Source organism: Oryzias melastigma, linkage group LG21 (genome assembly GCF_002922805.2).
Source record: "Oryzias melastigma strain HK-1 linkage group LG21, ASM292280v2, whole genome shotgun sequence".
NCBI lineage: Eukaryota > Metazoa > Chordata > Actinopteri > Beloniformes > Adrianichthyidae > Oryzias > Oryzias melastigma.
The window spans coordinates 1,674,381-1,688,609 of NC_050532.1; the positions used below are offsets into that span (position 1 = coordinate 1,674,381).

A 14,229-nucleotide genomic window follows, 5' to 3' on the forward strand; every position below is an offset into this window, starting at 1 on the left:
GTGTGCCGCCTCCTACAGGTTGAAACTATGTATTACAGTTGATTTTTGTGATTGGTCAACTGGTGTGAGTCCCAGTAGTTCCACATCATCATTCTCTGCAACTCCAGTAAAAGGCCCCGCCCATCTTTGATTCTGTAACTGTAACTCCCTCGCTTGGTTCCCTCCACTAGCCACGCCCCCTTTTTTGATTTTTTTCCAATCTGGACTGAGAATGGAGTCAGCCTCCAACTGCCCAGTTTGGTTACCCTTTAACTGGATTAAATATTAACCTCCCAATGTGACTCAGTGGTATAAAGCAATTTTCAAAAACGTATGGAAAGAATTGGGGCCAAACAAGGATATTTTTTTAAACTTGTTTTATAAACATTTAGTGCGAATCAGTAGTCATACCAAACAAAAAATTACAAAATTAGATACATGAATTTCTTCAGGTATCTGTAAATATAGTAAAATCCTAATTGTAGATTCCATTTAACATTTGGGTTTTTAACAATGCCACATTTCTACCTAAAATTTTGTCAATTTACATTAGGTAGCTTCCCACTGTGGCTCAACAGGAAAAAAAAAAAAAAACAGGGACATTTTTTAATGGATTTATGGCGCCCAGTGCTGGAACATCTACCTAATGATCTGGCTGGAACTATTCAGAGGTGTTCAATGGCACTCCTCACATTTGACTACTATGTCTCATAATCCTCTATTAATCTCTCATTCTGTTTTTCAACACGTGTATGTCTAAGGAGAATGTGCACATTTGAATGTCAGTCATTTTTACTAATTTAACTTGTCCACAGACTGTCTACTCTTCATTGTATTTTCATTTGTCTTAGCCAGACCGACGTGCTTTGTCTCCTTATATTGTCCCTCTTTCTCTTCTTATGTTTTCTTTTTTGCGTAAATAATAAAAAATAAAACATGATCAAATAAAACTTGAAACTAATTATTTGACTTCCAGGTGCTCCAATGTGAAGCTTTTTCTTCAAATCAAACCAGAATCTTCTATTTTTTATTTTTTTACAGGAGCCAACTACTTTGACAACACGTCGTTAAAAGAAAAGGAAGACGATTTAGTATATCCCAACAAGGAGCACGTTTACTACTGGGAAGTCACGTCAAAAGTTTCTCCTCAGCCGGACGACCCCAACTGCCTCACCTACACCTACTTCTCCCACAAAAATGTGGTGGAGGACTACAACTCTGGTCTCATTGGTATTTTACTCATCTGCAAGCCAGGTGAGCAGTAACACCACTCTAGAATACTTTGTGTGTTGAAGGAAAAATGTTTTCAATAGTGACTGCTTCTTTGTGTGTGCAGGCAGTTTAGACGAGTCAGGGAGGCAGGTCGGTGTCCACAAGGAATACACCTTTCTCTTTGGAGTTTTTGATGAGAACCACAGCATGTATGACCCCAAAGGTTTCTCCCCTGACAACCATGTCGTATACACCATTAATGGATACGATGGGGGAGCCCTGCCTGGTGAGTCACTTATTTTTATCATTTTCTAATATGTAGAGAGTTATATAATGACAGACATGAGCCAGAAAAAAGCTAGTGTGCATAAACAATTCAACCAGTCATTATAACATGTAAATGATGAGCAACAAATGAGCATAGACAGAATACAGAACATAACAGAATAAAGACAGCTGTATTATAAGTAGCAGTCGTCTTGGAACACCAAAGAAACCAAAACAGCCAGAGAGATGGAACATGAGAACACCACTACAGAACAGTGAAGAGGTCAAGCAACCAAACATTGATGGGACAATGACAGGAAATACTCCAACTACCATTTGGGAACATCTGACTGTCATTTTGGAATGTAACACATATTCAGAAGTAAACTGTCAGAAAAAAGTGCACTGTGAAATAGAGTAGAACTTAAGGAAACATCGAAGAATGTCTACAGCACAAGTCAAGGTCCAGGGGCCGGATCCGGCCCTCCAGATCATTTTATTTTATTGTTATTATTGGCCCAATGTTATCTTGCGCTCATTTCTAACTTGTATAATTTTTGCAAATATATATTTTTATGGAGAGTAAAATACTGAAAGTTATTAAATTTTTAAGTTGATTTATTCTGGAATAATATTCCTCCCTTTTTATTAGTCATAATTATGTTAAAAAGTTACAGTTTTAAAGTTTTAAAACTCGTCATTCTGCTAGCTCTTTGGAAGTTATTAAGATTTTTTTGGGGCCATTTTAGAATTTAACTAATATTTCAGCTACATACTAGCTGTTTTGGCTTATTCAGTCTTTTTTTAGTTTTTTAGGCTGTTTTGATATTAGGCTAATATTTACACGCTAGCTGTTTTGGCTAATTTAGGCTTTTTTCAGCTTTTTAGGCTATATTGAAGTTTAGCTATTTTTTCAGCCACATGCTAGCTGTTTTAGCTAACCTAAGTTTTTATTCTTTTTGTTTCTTTAGGGCTAATTTGGCATTCAGCTAATTTTAGCTGGCTATCAGCTTTAGCGTTTTCAGTGATTAGCCTCAGTGATTTCAGCTATCAGGTCAGCGTTTTTATCTATCAATTTCAGAAACTTCAGCTATCATCACTAGCATCTTCAGCTGCCAAATTCAGCTTACAGCATCTACACTAGCATTATCACAGGTAATGCTATATATCTAGTTCATAATTATGTTAAAAGTTTTAAAAATGTAGTTTTAGAGTGTTCGGCCCACGACCCAAGGTGTGTTTTAAACTGGTTTAAAGGTGGATTATTGAGCAACAGCAGAAAGATAATTTTGGGGATAAACTGAGATGTCCTGTATGTGGGACCACATCGATATTAAAGAAAAAATGTCATGGATGACACGCCGGCTCTAGGAGGACGTCATGAAGTGGGTGGGACCCTCAGGGAGTGACAGGTATAAAAATAGTTCACTAAGATAACTCATTTTTAATAAACATCACGATTTTTAGTATTCCAAAGTTAATAATTAGATGGATATAGATTACTGTGAAAGACTTCATCCTGGTATGGCCCCTTTAGATCAAACTACAAAGTCGATTATTGACTTTTTGTTTAGGGTGTCCTGGTGCACTGATTAACACCCTTATACCGTTCGCAAAAGGCCCCCCGGTTTATTTGTATCATGTCTTTAAATCTCCTTTTAAATTTGGATTCTGACAGTGAAGACATTTCATCTATCTATCTTATACTAGAACATGGTGTTTGCTATAGACAAACTGTTACTGGCACCGAAGTCGAGGAACAAAATAGTTCTTAGGTTCAGATTCCTTATGCTCTTCATAGGTACCACTGCTGAAGAGTGCGCTTTCTGTTACTCCTTTCAAAGACTCCAAGTAGGCTAGGTACTTGGCACTGCCGTTTGGGCTGTAGGATGATGCCACGAAGCCAGACCCGTGGGCGCAGAGATGCAGCTATCTCATTCACTGAGGTTAACCTCAGCGAGACGTGACGGGTGAACTGGGAGGCTATCGGGAAAACCCACACCAGCCCCAGTACAGTCAGTCCAGCTTTGTAGTGGTACTTGTTCTACAACTGGTCTAGCATACAAAACTATATCAGAGACATTTGCCCCAGACATCATAGAATCCCTCAACTAGACCTATGAGCCAAACAGAAAGAGAAGACCCTCAAACTGCCTCAAAAGGATTTAGCTGGTACCCCGAATAAGGGAGTGGGTTTTCTGTTTACTTATCCTGTCCACCCCCTCCTGGTACTCAGTTATATTTACTGTATTATTCTGTTATTAATGATTCTGTTTCTCTCTTATTATTTATTTTTCTTCCGTACGTTTTATGGCACGTAAAAACTCAATCATACTTTCAGCAATTTCTGCAATCTTGGTATCAAAACGTTCAGCTGATTAAGGACATCTCTTGCATTTTTTGTATTTGTAAACTTAACTGTTTTTACGATTAAATGCAATTTATCCCATTTTTTTTAGCCCCATTAAAATGAATGGGAATTTTTCCAAGTGTTTGCAATTTATGCAATTAAAAACATTCATGTTCATATTCAGAAAATTCATGCTTGAACTTTTGGTATTAAGTTTCATGCACATTTTTACGATTTTTAAGCAAATTTCTCAAATTTTTTGAGCACTTTGAAACCTATTACACTATCAAAACATTCAGCATGTTCAGGACATCGATGCTACTGAGGTTTTTAAGGATAATTTTGAGTATAGCTAACATGCTAACATTTTTGAATAGTTTAGCATCTACTGAGGTTATTTGGACTAATTTTGGGTTCAGCTAGTATTTTAGCGATGTGCTAGCTTTTTTGGCTAATTTGACACCTACAAAGGATTTTTTAGCTTTTTTGGAGGTAAGATAACATTTGAGCAAAATGCTCACTTTTTGGGCTAATTTGGCACCTTCTGAGGTGTTGGGTTAACTCTGAGTTCATACCTTTACGCATTTTTAAATTCTACATATTTTTCAAGAAATTCTTCAAATTCTTTGTGCACTTAATGTAATATCTGCAACTTTAAGTTCTTTAGTAATTTTAGCAGTATGCAAATAGCTTTAGCATTTTCAGCAAATCCCTTTGGCGATTAAAGTAAAATTTTTTAGTATCTTCAGCAAAAGGCATTCACACTAGCATTATCCCACTAATGCAACTTTTCTAGTTATTTTTTAATTTCATACAATGAACTACTCATTGAAAGTGATCATTGGTTTCTCCTTTTTCCTGAAGATGTCGATTTTTGCGCTCACGCCCCTGTTAGCCTTCACCTGGTGGGAATGAGCTCAAACCCTGAAGTGTTTTCAGTCCACATTAACGGGCAGGTACTGACACAGGATGGACACAAAGTGTCGTCAGTGGGGCTGATCAGCGGCTCCTCAGCTACCGTCAGCTTGGTGGCTCCTTACACGGGGCGCTGGCTGCTCTCCTCGCAGAACATGAGGCATATAGAAGGTGGGTGCTCCTCCACACGAATCATATAAACCAATTTAACAGAGCTGTAAAAAACGGGGTTAACGCAATTCGTCTGCTGCAGCCGGCATGCACGGCTTTGTGGACATAAAGAGATGTGAAGAGTTTAAAGAGCCCATACGAACCATGACCATCGCACAAAAACGACACAGCACGGAGTGGACATACTACATAGCTGCAGAGGAGGTCGTCTGGGACTACTCCCCCAAAATACAGGAACATATGGATGAGTAAGCAAAACAAAGACACATTTTTCCTTATGTTGCCTTTTGGCTCGCTGTATTTCACAACACTGTTTTTTTCCTTTACAGAGACTTCAAACACCAATACTTGACACGGTCTTCCACTCGTATTGGGGCCAAGTACAAGAAGGCAGTGTACACGCTTTACACAAACGAGTCATTTACTGAAAGATCGGAGAATGCACAACTAAAGAATGAGCTGGGGATCTTAGGCCCAGTGATCAGAGCTCAAATCAGAGATGTTATAAAGGTAGGTGACTAAGAAGCAAAATCTGTGCAACCTGAAACTCTTAAATACAATCATTTGTAACTCAGCAAACATCACCATTTGCAGTTTGCATATTCTGATTTAAGATTGTGTGCTCAGATTGTTTTCAAGAACATGGCATCCAGGCCCTACAGTATCTATCCACATGGGCTGATGATAAAGAAATCTGAGGAGGGAGTCTACTACCCAGAAGGAGGTACTGATGTCTTATTACAGAAACATAATCCTAGTACTATCGCATGATGGGATGTTTTGTGATGCTTCCAACAGGAAATCATTCGCACATGGTTGAACCAGGTGAAACACACACCTATGTGTGGAGGGTGCTGGAGGAGAATGAGCCTCTAGAAGCAGATTCTCGATGTCTGACACGGATGTATCACAGTGCAGTGAACTCACCGCGTGACATTGCATCAGGGCTGATCGGGCCAATCCTCATTTGCAAGAGTCAGTCGCTGAATGTCAGAAATGTGCAGGTGAGTAGATCTACAATGAAGGGAATTTCTATTTTTATTGTTTTATTGTTTATGTAAATAGAGTGATTTTATTTTTTGTCAAAGTTCAAATCTGAGCACAATGTATGGAAGCTTTTTAAGCCATAATCCAAAGTACTATGCACAATTAAATTAGCAAATTCATCATGCAATTTGAAAATGCAGTTTTCAATTTGTAATTCAATATTCAATTCAAGCTTGCAAAATGATAATTCATTATCAAAATTTTTAAAAATAAAATATTGAAAAAAACAAAATCAGTTGCATTGTAAATTGTCATGGGTTTTAAAATTACTTTAAAAGGAATTTAAAGCAAACCATGTTTTTTTTTAAACTCAATTTTTATTGTGTTTTCCAAGTATCCACAAATAACAGTCCCAACAACCCAAAAACAATGTGTACATACAAATGAAAAAACAGGCAAAGCTGTAAGATAAAAAAAATATAATAATAATACATAAATAATACAAAAAAAAGAATAAACAAATAAAGCAAACCATGTATTGAGATGTCATTATAAAATATTGAATTGTTAATTGCAAAATGCATTGTCATTTGACTTATGACATAAAAAACACACGCCACTATGCAATGCAATTGATTTTGTGTTTATTTAATACTTTATTTTTAATATTTTGATATTGAATTATAAATTGCAAAATGTATTTTCACATTAAAAACCCAATATGAATATTGAATTATGACATTGAAAACCCATGACAGTTTACAATGCTATTGATTTTTTTATTCAATAGTTTATTTTTAGAATCGTGATATTGGATTGTAAATTTTCATACTGAATTGTAAAATTCTAAATGAATTATCATTTTGCAAGCCTAAATTGAATATTGAATTGCAAATTGAAAAATGCATTTTCAAATTGCATGATAAATTTGCCCATTTAATTGTCAATTGACTAATGTATATTACTTTGAATTATCGCTTAAAGAAACTTCCACACATTGTATGTTTGTCCCACCCTGATTATTTTTTTATCCATTTCAAATCATTCCCAGTTATCTTTTAATTATGAGATTTTTTGTTTTGTTTTTTATTGTCTTATTGCTATGTTTTTGTTTTTTATTTCATGTCCATTTTTTCTTTTTTTTCTTTTTTCTATTTTTTTAATATCATCTTTTATATTTTATGAATTTGTTGTTTGTTTTTTTTAATGACAACTTCATCTGTTGTTTCTGTTTTTGCTGTTGTCCTGTATCCTTTCTATGTTGATTTAATTTGTTCTTTTACTAGAGATTATCAACTTTTTTTAAAGATGGAAATTAGCTTGAAATGCTATAATCTTATATATTTGCATTTTTAAATGTTTTATCAATATATGCTGTCCCTGTCTTAAATAATCAGTCAATCAATCAATCAATGACCTGTGTCATTTGCTTGGACGTAGTTTCTTCAGGGTGGTGGGCGTTCATTAAAAGTTCACTTCTAAGTTGTGGGCGGGACTGTTGGGGCGGAGCAATCCCCACCCCCTTCCCCTCCCCCATTTCTGAGAGCTTTTTGTTTACATGCTCTCTCTGGGTACGTTAGAACCTCGTTGAGAGAAAATTAGAGCATTGGTGTTTTGTAATATGGATCTCCAGCTCTGGTACAAGTGAGTCTAAATGGAGAATGTTGTAAAAAGTGTTATCTTTCCTCTGTTTTAAGCACGGACTACTACAAAAATAAATAAATAAATAAAATGTTGTGTGGATGTAATACTTTTGGAGTATAAATCAAATCTAATCTATATTTAGACTTTGACCATCTTTGTTTTCCCCTTTTGCAGCTGAGGGCGGACAAAGAGCAGCAAGCCGTGTTTGCCATGTTTGATGAGAACAAGAGTTGGTACTTGGATGACAACATTCGACTGTATTCGGATTTTTCCAAAGTCAACAAGTTTGACCAAGACTTTTATAATTCTAACCTCATGCACAGTAAGTTTACACTAATGTGATGCATTAAGTTACATATTAACAGCTCAACAATAAGTGAGTGTTAGTTCTACCTCTGAGTCCAGCCCTTATCTCATGGTCTTTAAAAATAAAGGCTAAATGATAGGGCTGAACATATAACTTTGTGACCAGGATTGCACATTATTTATTTTGTTTATTTTTTTATCATAAGTCATATCAGAGGTCCACGATTTTAAATAAAATCTTTGGGACAAACATACCTTGAAGTTGAGTCATGTTGAGTCTGTTCTCTTCAGTCTGATTTGGATGAGTAGCGAAATGTTTCAAGAAGAGAGGACATTAAGTCCAGATGCTATGACTCAACTTCAAGGTTTTGTGGTATGACATGAGTCACATGAACTAGTTATAGTCTACAGTAAACATGCCTTCAGAAATAAGTATTTTGACCAACCCAAGCACAATGAGAAGTAGGCAAATAAACTAAGGTTCTATTTAGACTGGACACATTTGGTTCTCTTGAAGAGAACCAGAGTTTGTTTCCCTGATAATCCACAACACATTTTTAGTCTGAATATACCCAAGCAGACTCTATCCGGGACCGGGAACTGCTCTTGGACTCATCTTTTGAGGTGTTCTCGCTTAGTTTCCAACCTGACTGAGGATCAGTTTACTCCGAGTTTCTTCAGTCTGAATAAGCTCCGTGCTCAGAGTGGAACAAGTGGACCAAAACAGCCACCATAGCCAGGAATTATGGGATTCAAACAGACAACCGTGACAACAATGAGACACAGCAACTCACTGAAATGTGGTTAGATGAATACAGGCTCATTAAAACAGCTTTTAACATGATACACATTCATTCTCAGACTAATTTCCAAACAGTCTATATGTCACAAACACTTATCAGAGGACCTTCTTAGCCATCGTCTCCTCAGTTACCATCTTGCAGCATTCCTCCACTTTACCAAAGCAGCAGTAAAAGTGAAAAAAAAGAAGTTGATACAGACGTTCAAAACTGGTCACCAAAATATAAAGTTTGAATTACCGGTAGTAAACTATCCCAACAACGGTTGCGAAGGGTAGAACTTCCATTATTCTTTCTGTCCTGTTGGCCAATAAGGAGCTTCAATGACAGGTTGGTTGGAAAACATGTAGAACACCGGCCCTCGAGGCCTGACTTTGAACCCCCTGCTCTAATGTAAGAGGTTCAGTTGAAGGGCTGATATGGGAGAAACATTTACAGTACTGTAGTCGCTCGTTTATCATGCGGTTCACTTTCTAAAAATAATCTGGTGATAGATGAAAACCCTAAAGTAGAACAACAGATGTTTTAAGGTTGTAAAACCCCACACTTCACACACTTTATAGACTTTTCTCAGACAGATGTAAACATTTTCAGACTTTTCTCTCTTGTTTAAGATGTCAAAGATCAAACCTTCATAGCAAAGATTAATGTGACTCTGGCAAGCTTAAATCATTCTGTACTGGAGACGAGGCACAGAGACTTTGTTGGCAAGGTCTAGAGCTGATCAGGATGTAGAGCACAATGCGCTTTGTAAAAAAAAAACAAAAAAAAACTGCAAGAGCGTGAAAGGTGAACAGCAATTCAGCGAGAAAACACTGTACTGTATACTTTTATAGAGGCCATCTTCCTTGAGACTACATTTCCTTGCTTGGCTGATGACAACTTTACGTTTTTTTCTTTCAAAGCTATAAATGGCTATGCTTTTGAAAGTGGGCCTGTTCTGGGCTTCTGCAACGGTGAGGTGACAACGTGGCACGTGTCCAGCATCGGAGCACAGAACCACATTCAGACAGCCACCTTCTATGGCCACCCGTTTGAGCTTAATGGCAGGACGGAGGACTTTCTCAGCCTCTACCCCATGACTGGAGAGACCATCTCAATGAACATGGACAATGTTGGTGAGTCAAGTCAACCAAGACTATTTTTGTAATATTTCACTTGCAGATATTTCATTTTCCAGGTACTAAACAGACTGACACACACGCATGTTTTTCTTTGATCAGGTGTCTGGCTTTTGGCTTCCCTGAATTCCCATGAAACAACTAAAGGAGTTCGGACCAAGTTTCAAGATGTTATGTGCTATCGCGACTATGACTACGGTTTTGAAAATCCAGCTGTAAATGAGTGGACTCCTCTTAAAATTGATGACATCAAAAAAGAGGAAGAGGAGCCAAAAATCAAACCAATAACGGAGGAGACAGATGAGTTTACCGACATGTATGCGGAATTGTTAAATCTCCGGTCACTGAAAAAACAGTCAAGTGTCTCAGATGTGGAGGAGCTGGATTTGTCTTTTCTCGATTATGATGCCGTTGATGTAGATGGGGACCGAGTGGTTGCTTTGCAAAACCAAAGCATAAGTGACATTGCAGCCCATTCACAGAAAAACATGACTAAGACTTCTGGATCTTTGGCCATCCTTCAAACAAAGAACACAACAGGTCTCAATGAGTACAAAGAATTGACAAAGAACAGCAGTTTAACTTCAAATGACAGTATGTCCAAAGTTGTTTCAAGCCCTGAAACAGTTTCTTTCTCAACAAATACTACATTTAACAAATCTACTGCAATATTTCAGAATGTATCTTCTAGAGCCACAAATGTTACCGCACCTTTACAAGCTACGGCAATTCCATTACAAGATACTTCCAATTCAACGCTAGATTTACAACGTAATGCCAGTTTAACCTCAACCACAACATCACAAAACATCACCAATGTAACAGCAGACGCACAAGACAATCACAAACCAACAACTACAGAAACACAAAAAACTGCCTGTCTAAACACAACATCACAAGACACAACCCATCCAACTGAAGCCGTCTTAGACCACCCCAACGCAACTGTTGAGTCGCAAGAAATGACCAACCTAACCACAGAATCACCAGTAAAACCACCTGTTAGATTCCAAAATAAAACCAATTTACCTGTAGAAATAATGGAAATTAGTGACAGAGGTAACAATCTAACCATGGAGACACAAGATGGCATCAATACGACTCTAGCACTGTCACAAAATCAAACGTCTTTTTCAGAAATAGAAACCATAAGGATTGAGCTCCTTGGTGATAACTACCCAGCAGTGGACAAACCAGCAGAACCTGAGGGTCAGATCACAAGAGGAGATGTGTTCCTTTATCAGGTGTCTGAGGCCAACGCAATGCAACCCAACAGCACTGTGCAGAATACAACTGTGCTAAATGATACAATGACTGAACCAGTCTATGACAGCAAACCAGAGCCTGTTAACACGACAACTGCTGGAATAAAACTTTTGAGTTTTGAAGAAATAGACAGCAACAGTTCTGCCATTTACAACTGGACTCTTGAATCAATGACTAATGCCACAAATATCAACAATGACAACTTTACAATCACAGACCGTCAACTTCAAGAAAATTCTTCCAAGATTTTGACTGTTTTAGCGAATGCATGCATTAAGAATGTGACATCACAAAACATCACAGTGAACGCCTCCAGATCTGATCCCTCACACGTTAGTGGATGTAATGTCACATCTGACCTGGAAACGTTGTCCAACACCTCTTTAGAGAGTTTACCCAGTGAGATTCCAGCTTTACTCAAACACTCATTTTATGAAGGTGCAGAAAAACTGAGTGTAAATATGTCAAGTTCATCATCTGAGATTGAAGAAGTTTTCATTTATCTAAATAAAAACAGTACAGAGGGAATTCAAACCTTCTCCCTCAATCCACACGATCAGAATTGGACTTATGATGGAACTCATAGCATAGTGCCTCAGGAGATTCCTGACCACCTTATGAAATACTTCGATAAAAACGTACTAACAACTACTCCACCTCCAAAAAACCCCAAAAGGATTCTTCGCAAACAGATACCCAAGAAAGGTGAAGGAATGAAGACAAGGAGAAAGAAGGTATACAAGCCTCAGGAAAGAAGTAGTTTGGGTTTTTCTCCTCGAGGATTCAGTCCAGAGATGACCCCTCGAGGGCATCGACCAATGACACCACAGCCCGTGTCTAATGAGGAGGAGCTGGTTAACCAACCCGTTGTTATTGGAGTGCCTCTGCATGATTTCAGTGATTACCAGCTATATATTCCTGGAAAGGAACCAGATCATCTGGACATCAATACACAAGACATAACAGAAAATGAGTATGAATATGTGATGTTCAAAGATCCCTACAGTGACCCCAAAGACATTATGAAGATGAACCTGGATGAGACCACCAAATATTACTTGGAGTTATCAGGCCCAAATACCAAGACCTATTTCATTGCTGCAGAGGAAGTAGAGTGGGACTATGCTGGCTATGGGCAGAGGTAAATATTAAAGCCAAGCTTCAGTAATGACAAGATGCTTTAAATTATTAATAAACTGTAATGCAAATATCAAACTGGTGTATGGTTCTGTTTTCTGTACAGGAGACAAGAAAAATCCCAACAGTACGGTCCGGTAACAACATTCACCAAAGTGATTTTCCGCAGTTATCTGGATAGTGACTTTAGCACTCCAGACATCCGTGGAGAACTCGATGAGCATCTCGGTATCCTGGGACCTGTCATCAAAGCAGAGGTTGGACAAACCATCATGGTAAGACAGGAGCTGTTGGCTAACATTTATCTCTCCTGATAAACTAGCTCAAAGAGTGAGGTGGTCTAGCTTAAAAGCTAAGACACCAAAAAGAGAATTTGGGAAAAGCATACAGAAAATAGTTTTATCTCACTTTAAAGGGTATCCAAACAGGGACGTTGGAGGCTGACTCCACCCACAGCCGAAATGTGAAAATACAGGCAGAGGGGTGGAGCTTGGGAACAGGGTTGTTATCATTACTGAAGCTGCAGATCATGACATGAGATTTCTGAAATGAAGTGGGACTTAAAGGGTTTGTCTAATCATAGAACTCAACTGTAATACATCGATTTAACCTGTAGGGGGCAGCACCAAGGCAGTTTTTTAGTATATTTTTAAAAATGAACAGACAGCACTTTTCTCATTTATAGAGGAAAACAGCCGAAAAAGAGTTGATTCAGGGTTTGGTTACCCTAAAAATGGCACACATCAAGTCATGGACTTAGTTCTGCATTTTTTTTAGACATCTTGAATCTATTCATGACTTAGTTGCAGGATCCTTTACAAGACAAGCCGGAATATTTAAGATCATTTGAGTTTCCATGGAAACTTATTATTCATGGTTGTGTTGTGATTGGAAACATCAATAAAATAAAAGAGACTCAGTTTGCCCGAAGCTGAAACATTCTGGTTTATATATAAATCACAATGGAGGATTCAAATAAAGTCTGCCTGATGCAGGTTTTTTTTTTACTAGATTTCTGTATATTTATTTACAAATGTGTATCACAGAAACGAGCATATGGTAACAGAAGCTGAGGCGAGTGGATCCATATGCAACTTGAATTTAATAGTGATAGAAACACCGGTAAATACAAGGCAGAATGAAGTCAGAAAACAGGCCAGGGTCAAACATTGGAGCGAGGCGAGAGAACCATCAGCACTAGCATCTTCAGCGGCCAAATTCACCCCACAGCATTTCACTAGCATTATTGCAGATAATGCTGTTTATCTAGTTAATAATAATATTAAAAGTTTTAAAAATGTAGTTTTAGATTATTTAATAAATGTTTATGCTGTTCGGCCCATGACCTAAGGTGTGTTTTGGATTTTGGCCCCTTGTCATAACCAAGACAAAAAAATAATACATCTTGGAAGATAGAAGCAATGTCTCATTTAATAACAAACCAATTGTGCATGTATGAAATGTCTTTCATAAACAGATCCCATTTATTTGTTGATTCTAGGTGGTTTTTAAAAACAATGCCAAACGCCCCTACTCCATTCATCCAAATGGGGTTACCTATACAAAGCTGACCGAGGGCCTGTCCTATGAGGATGGCTCCACAAGCTGGTTCAAGTATGATAACGAAGTTCTGCCTGGTAAAAACTTCACGTATGTATGGAAAGTCAGAGCTGAAGCTGGACCCGGACCAGAAGACCCTGACTGTCGTACCTGGACGTACTACTCTGGAGTTAATCCTGTAAGATCCTTTATTTTTAATGTAAAGAGCATTTTCAAAATTAGAAAATTTGATGTTTCATAAATTTTAAAATATCATCCCAAGAAGTACAAAATTTCTTTTTTTTTTGTTTATTTTGTAAAAAGTCTGTGTTTCCTGACACACTTCAGTCTTAAAGTCCCACTCGGATCATATTTTGATCTATTGTAAAATCGTTCCCTGTTGTCTTTTAGTTATATATGACATTTTTAGCCAAAGTCAAATGAATTGTCGTTTTCTAGGGCATAGTTTCTGCAGAGCAGTAGTAGTTCATTAAAAATTCTCTTCTGAGTTGTTGGCGGGAACGCTAGAGCAGAG

At 37.6% G+C, this 14,229-nt stretch overlaps 1 protein-coding gene across 1 annotated transcript in view; it reads left to right on the top strand.

Moving 5' to 3' along the window:
* Positions 1–14,229, top strand: part of f5 (coagulation factor V) — a 28,445-nt gene that overhangs the window by 7,317 nt on the left and 6,899 nt on the right. Inside the window, exons 4-15 of the mRNA XM_024286186.2 lie at positions 1,021–1,233; positions 1,316–1,477; positions 4,673–4,894; positions 4,977–5,142; positions 5,224–5,404; positions 5,522–5,618; positions 5,693–5,898; positions 7,700–7,847; positions 9,537–9,749; positions 9,855–12,159; positions 12,262–12,430; positions 13,657–13,893. Coding sequence (XP_024141954.1) covers positions 1,021–1,233; positions 1,316–1,477; positions 4,673–4,894; positions 4,977–5,142; positions 5,224–5,404; positions 5,522–5,618; positions 5,693–5,898; positions 7,700–7,847; positions 9,537–9,749; positions 9,855–12,159; positions 12,262–12,430; positions 13,657–13,893 — 4,319 coding nt within the window. The remainder of the gene's footprint in view (positions 1–1,020; positions 1,234–1,315; positions 1,478–4,672; positions 4,895–4,976; positions 5,143–5,223; positions 5,405–5,521; positions 5,619–5,692; positions 5,899–7,699; positions 7,848–9,536; positions 9,750–9,854; positions 12,160–12,261; positions 12,431–13,656; positions 13,894–14,229) is intronic.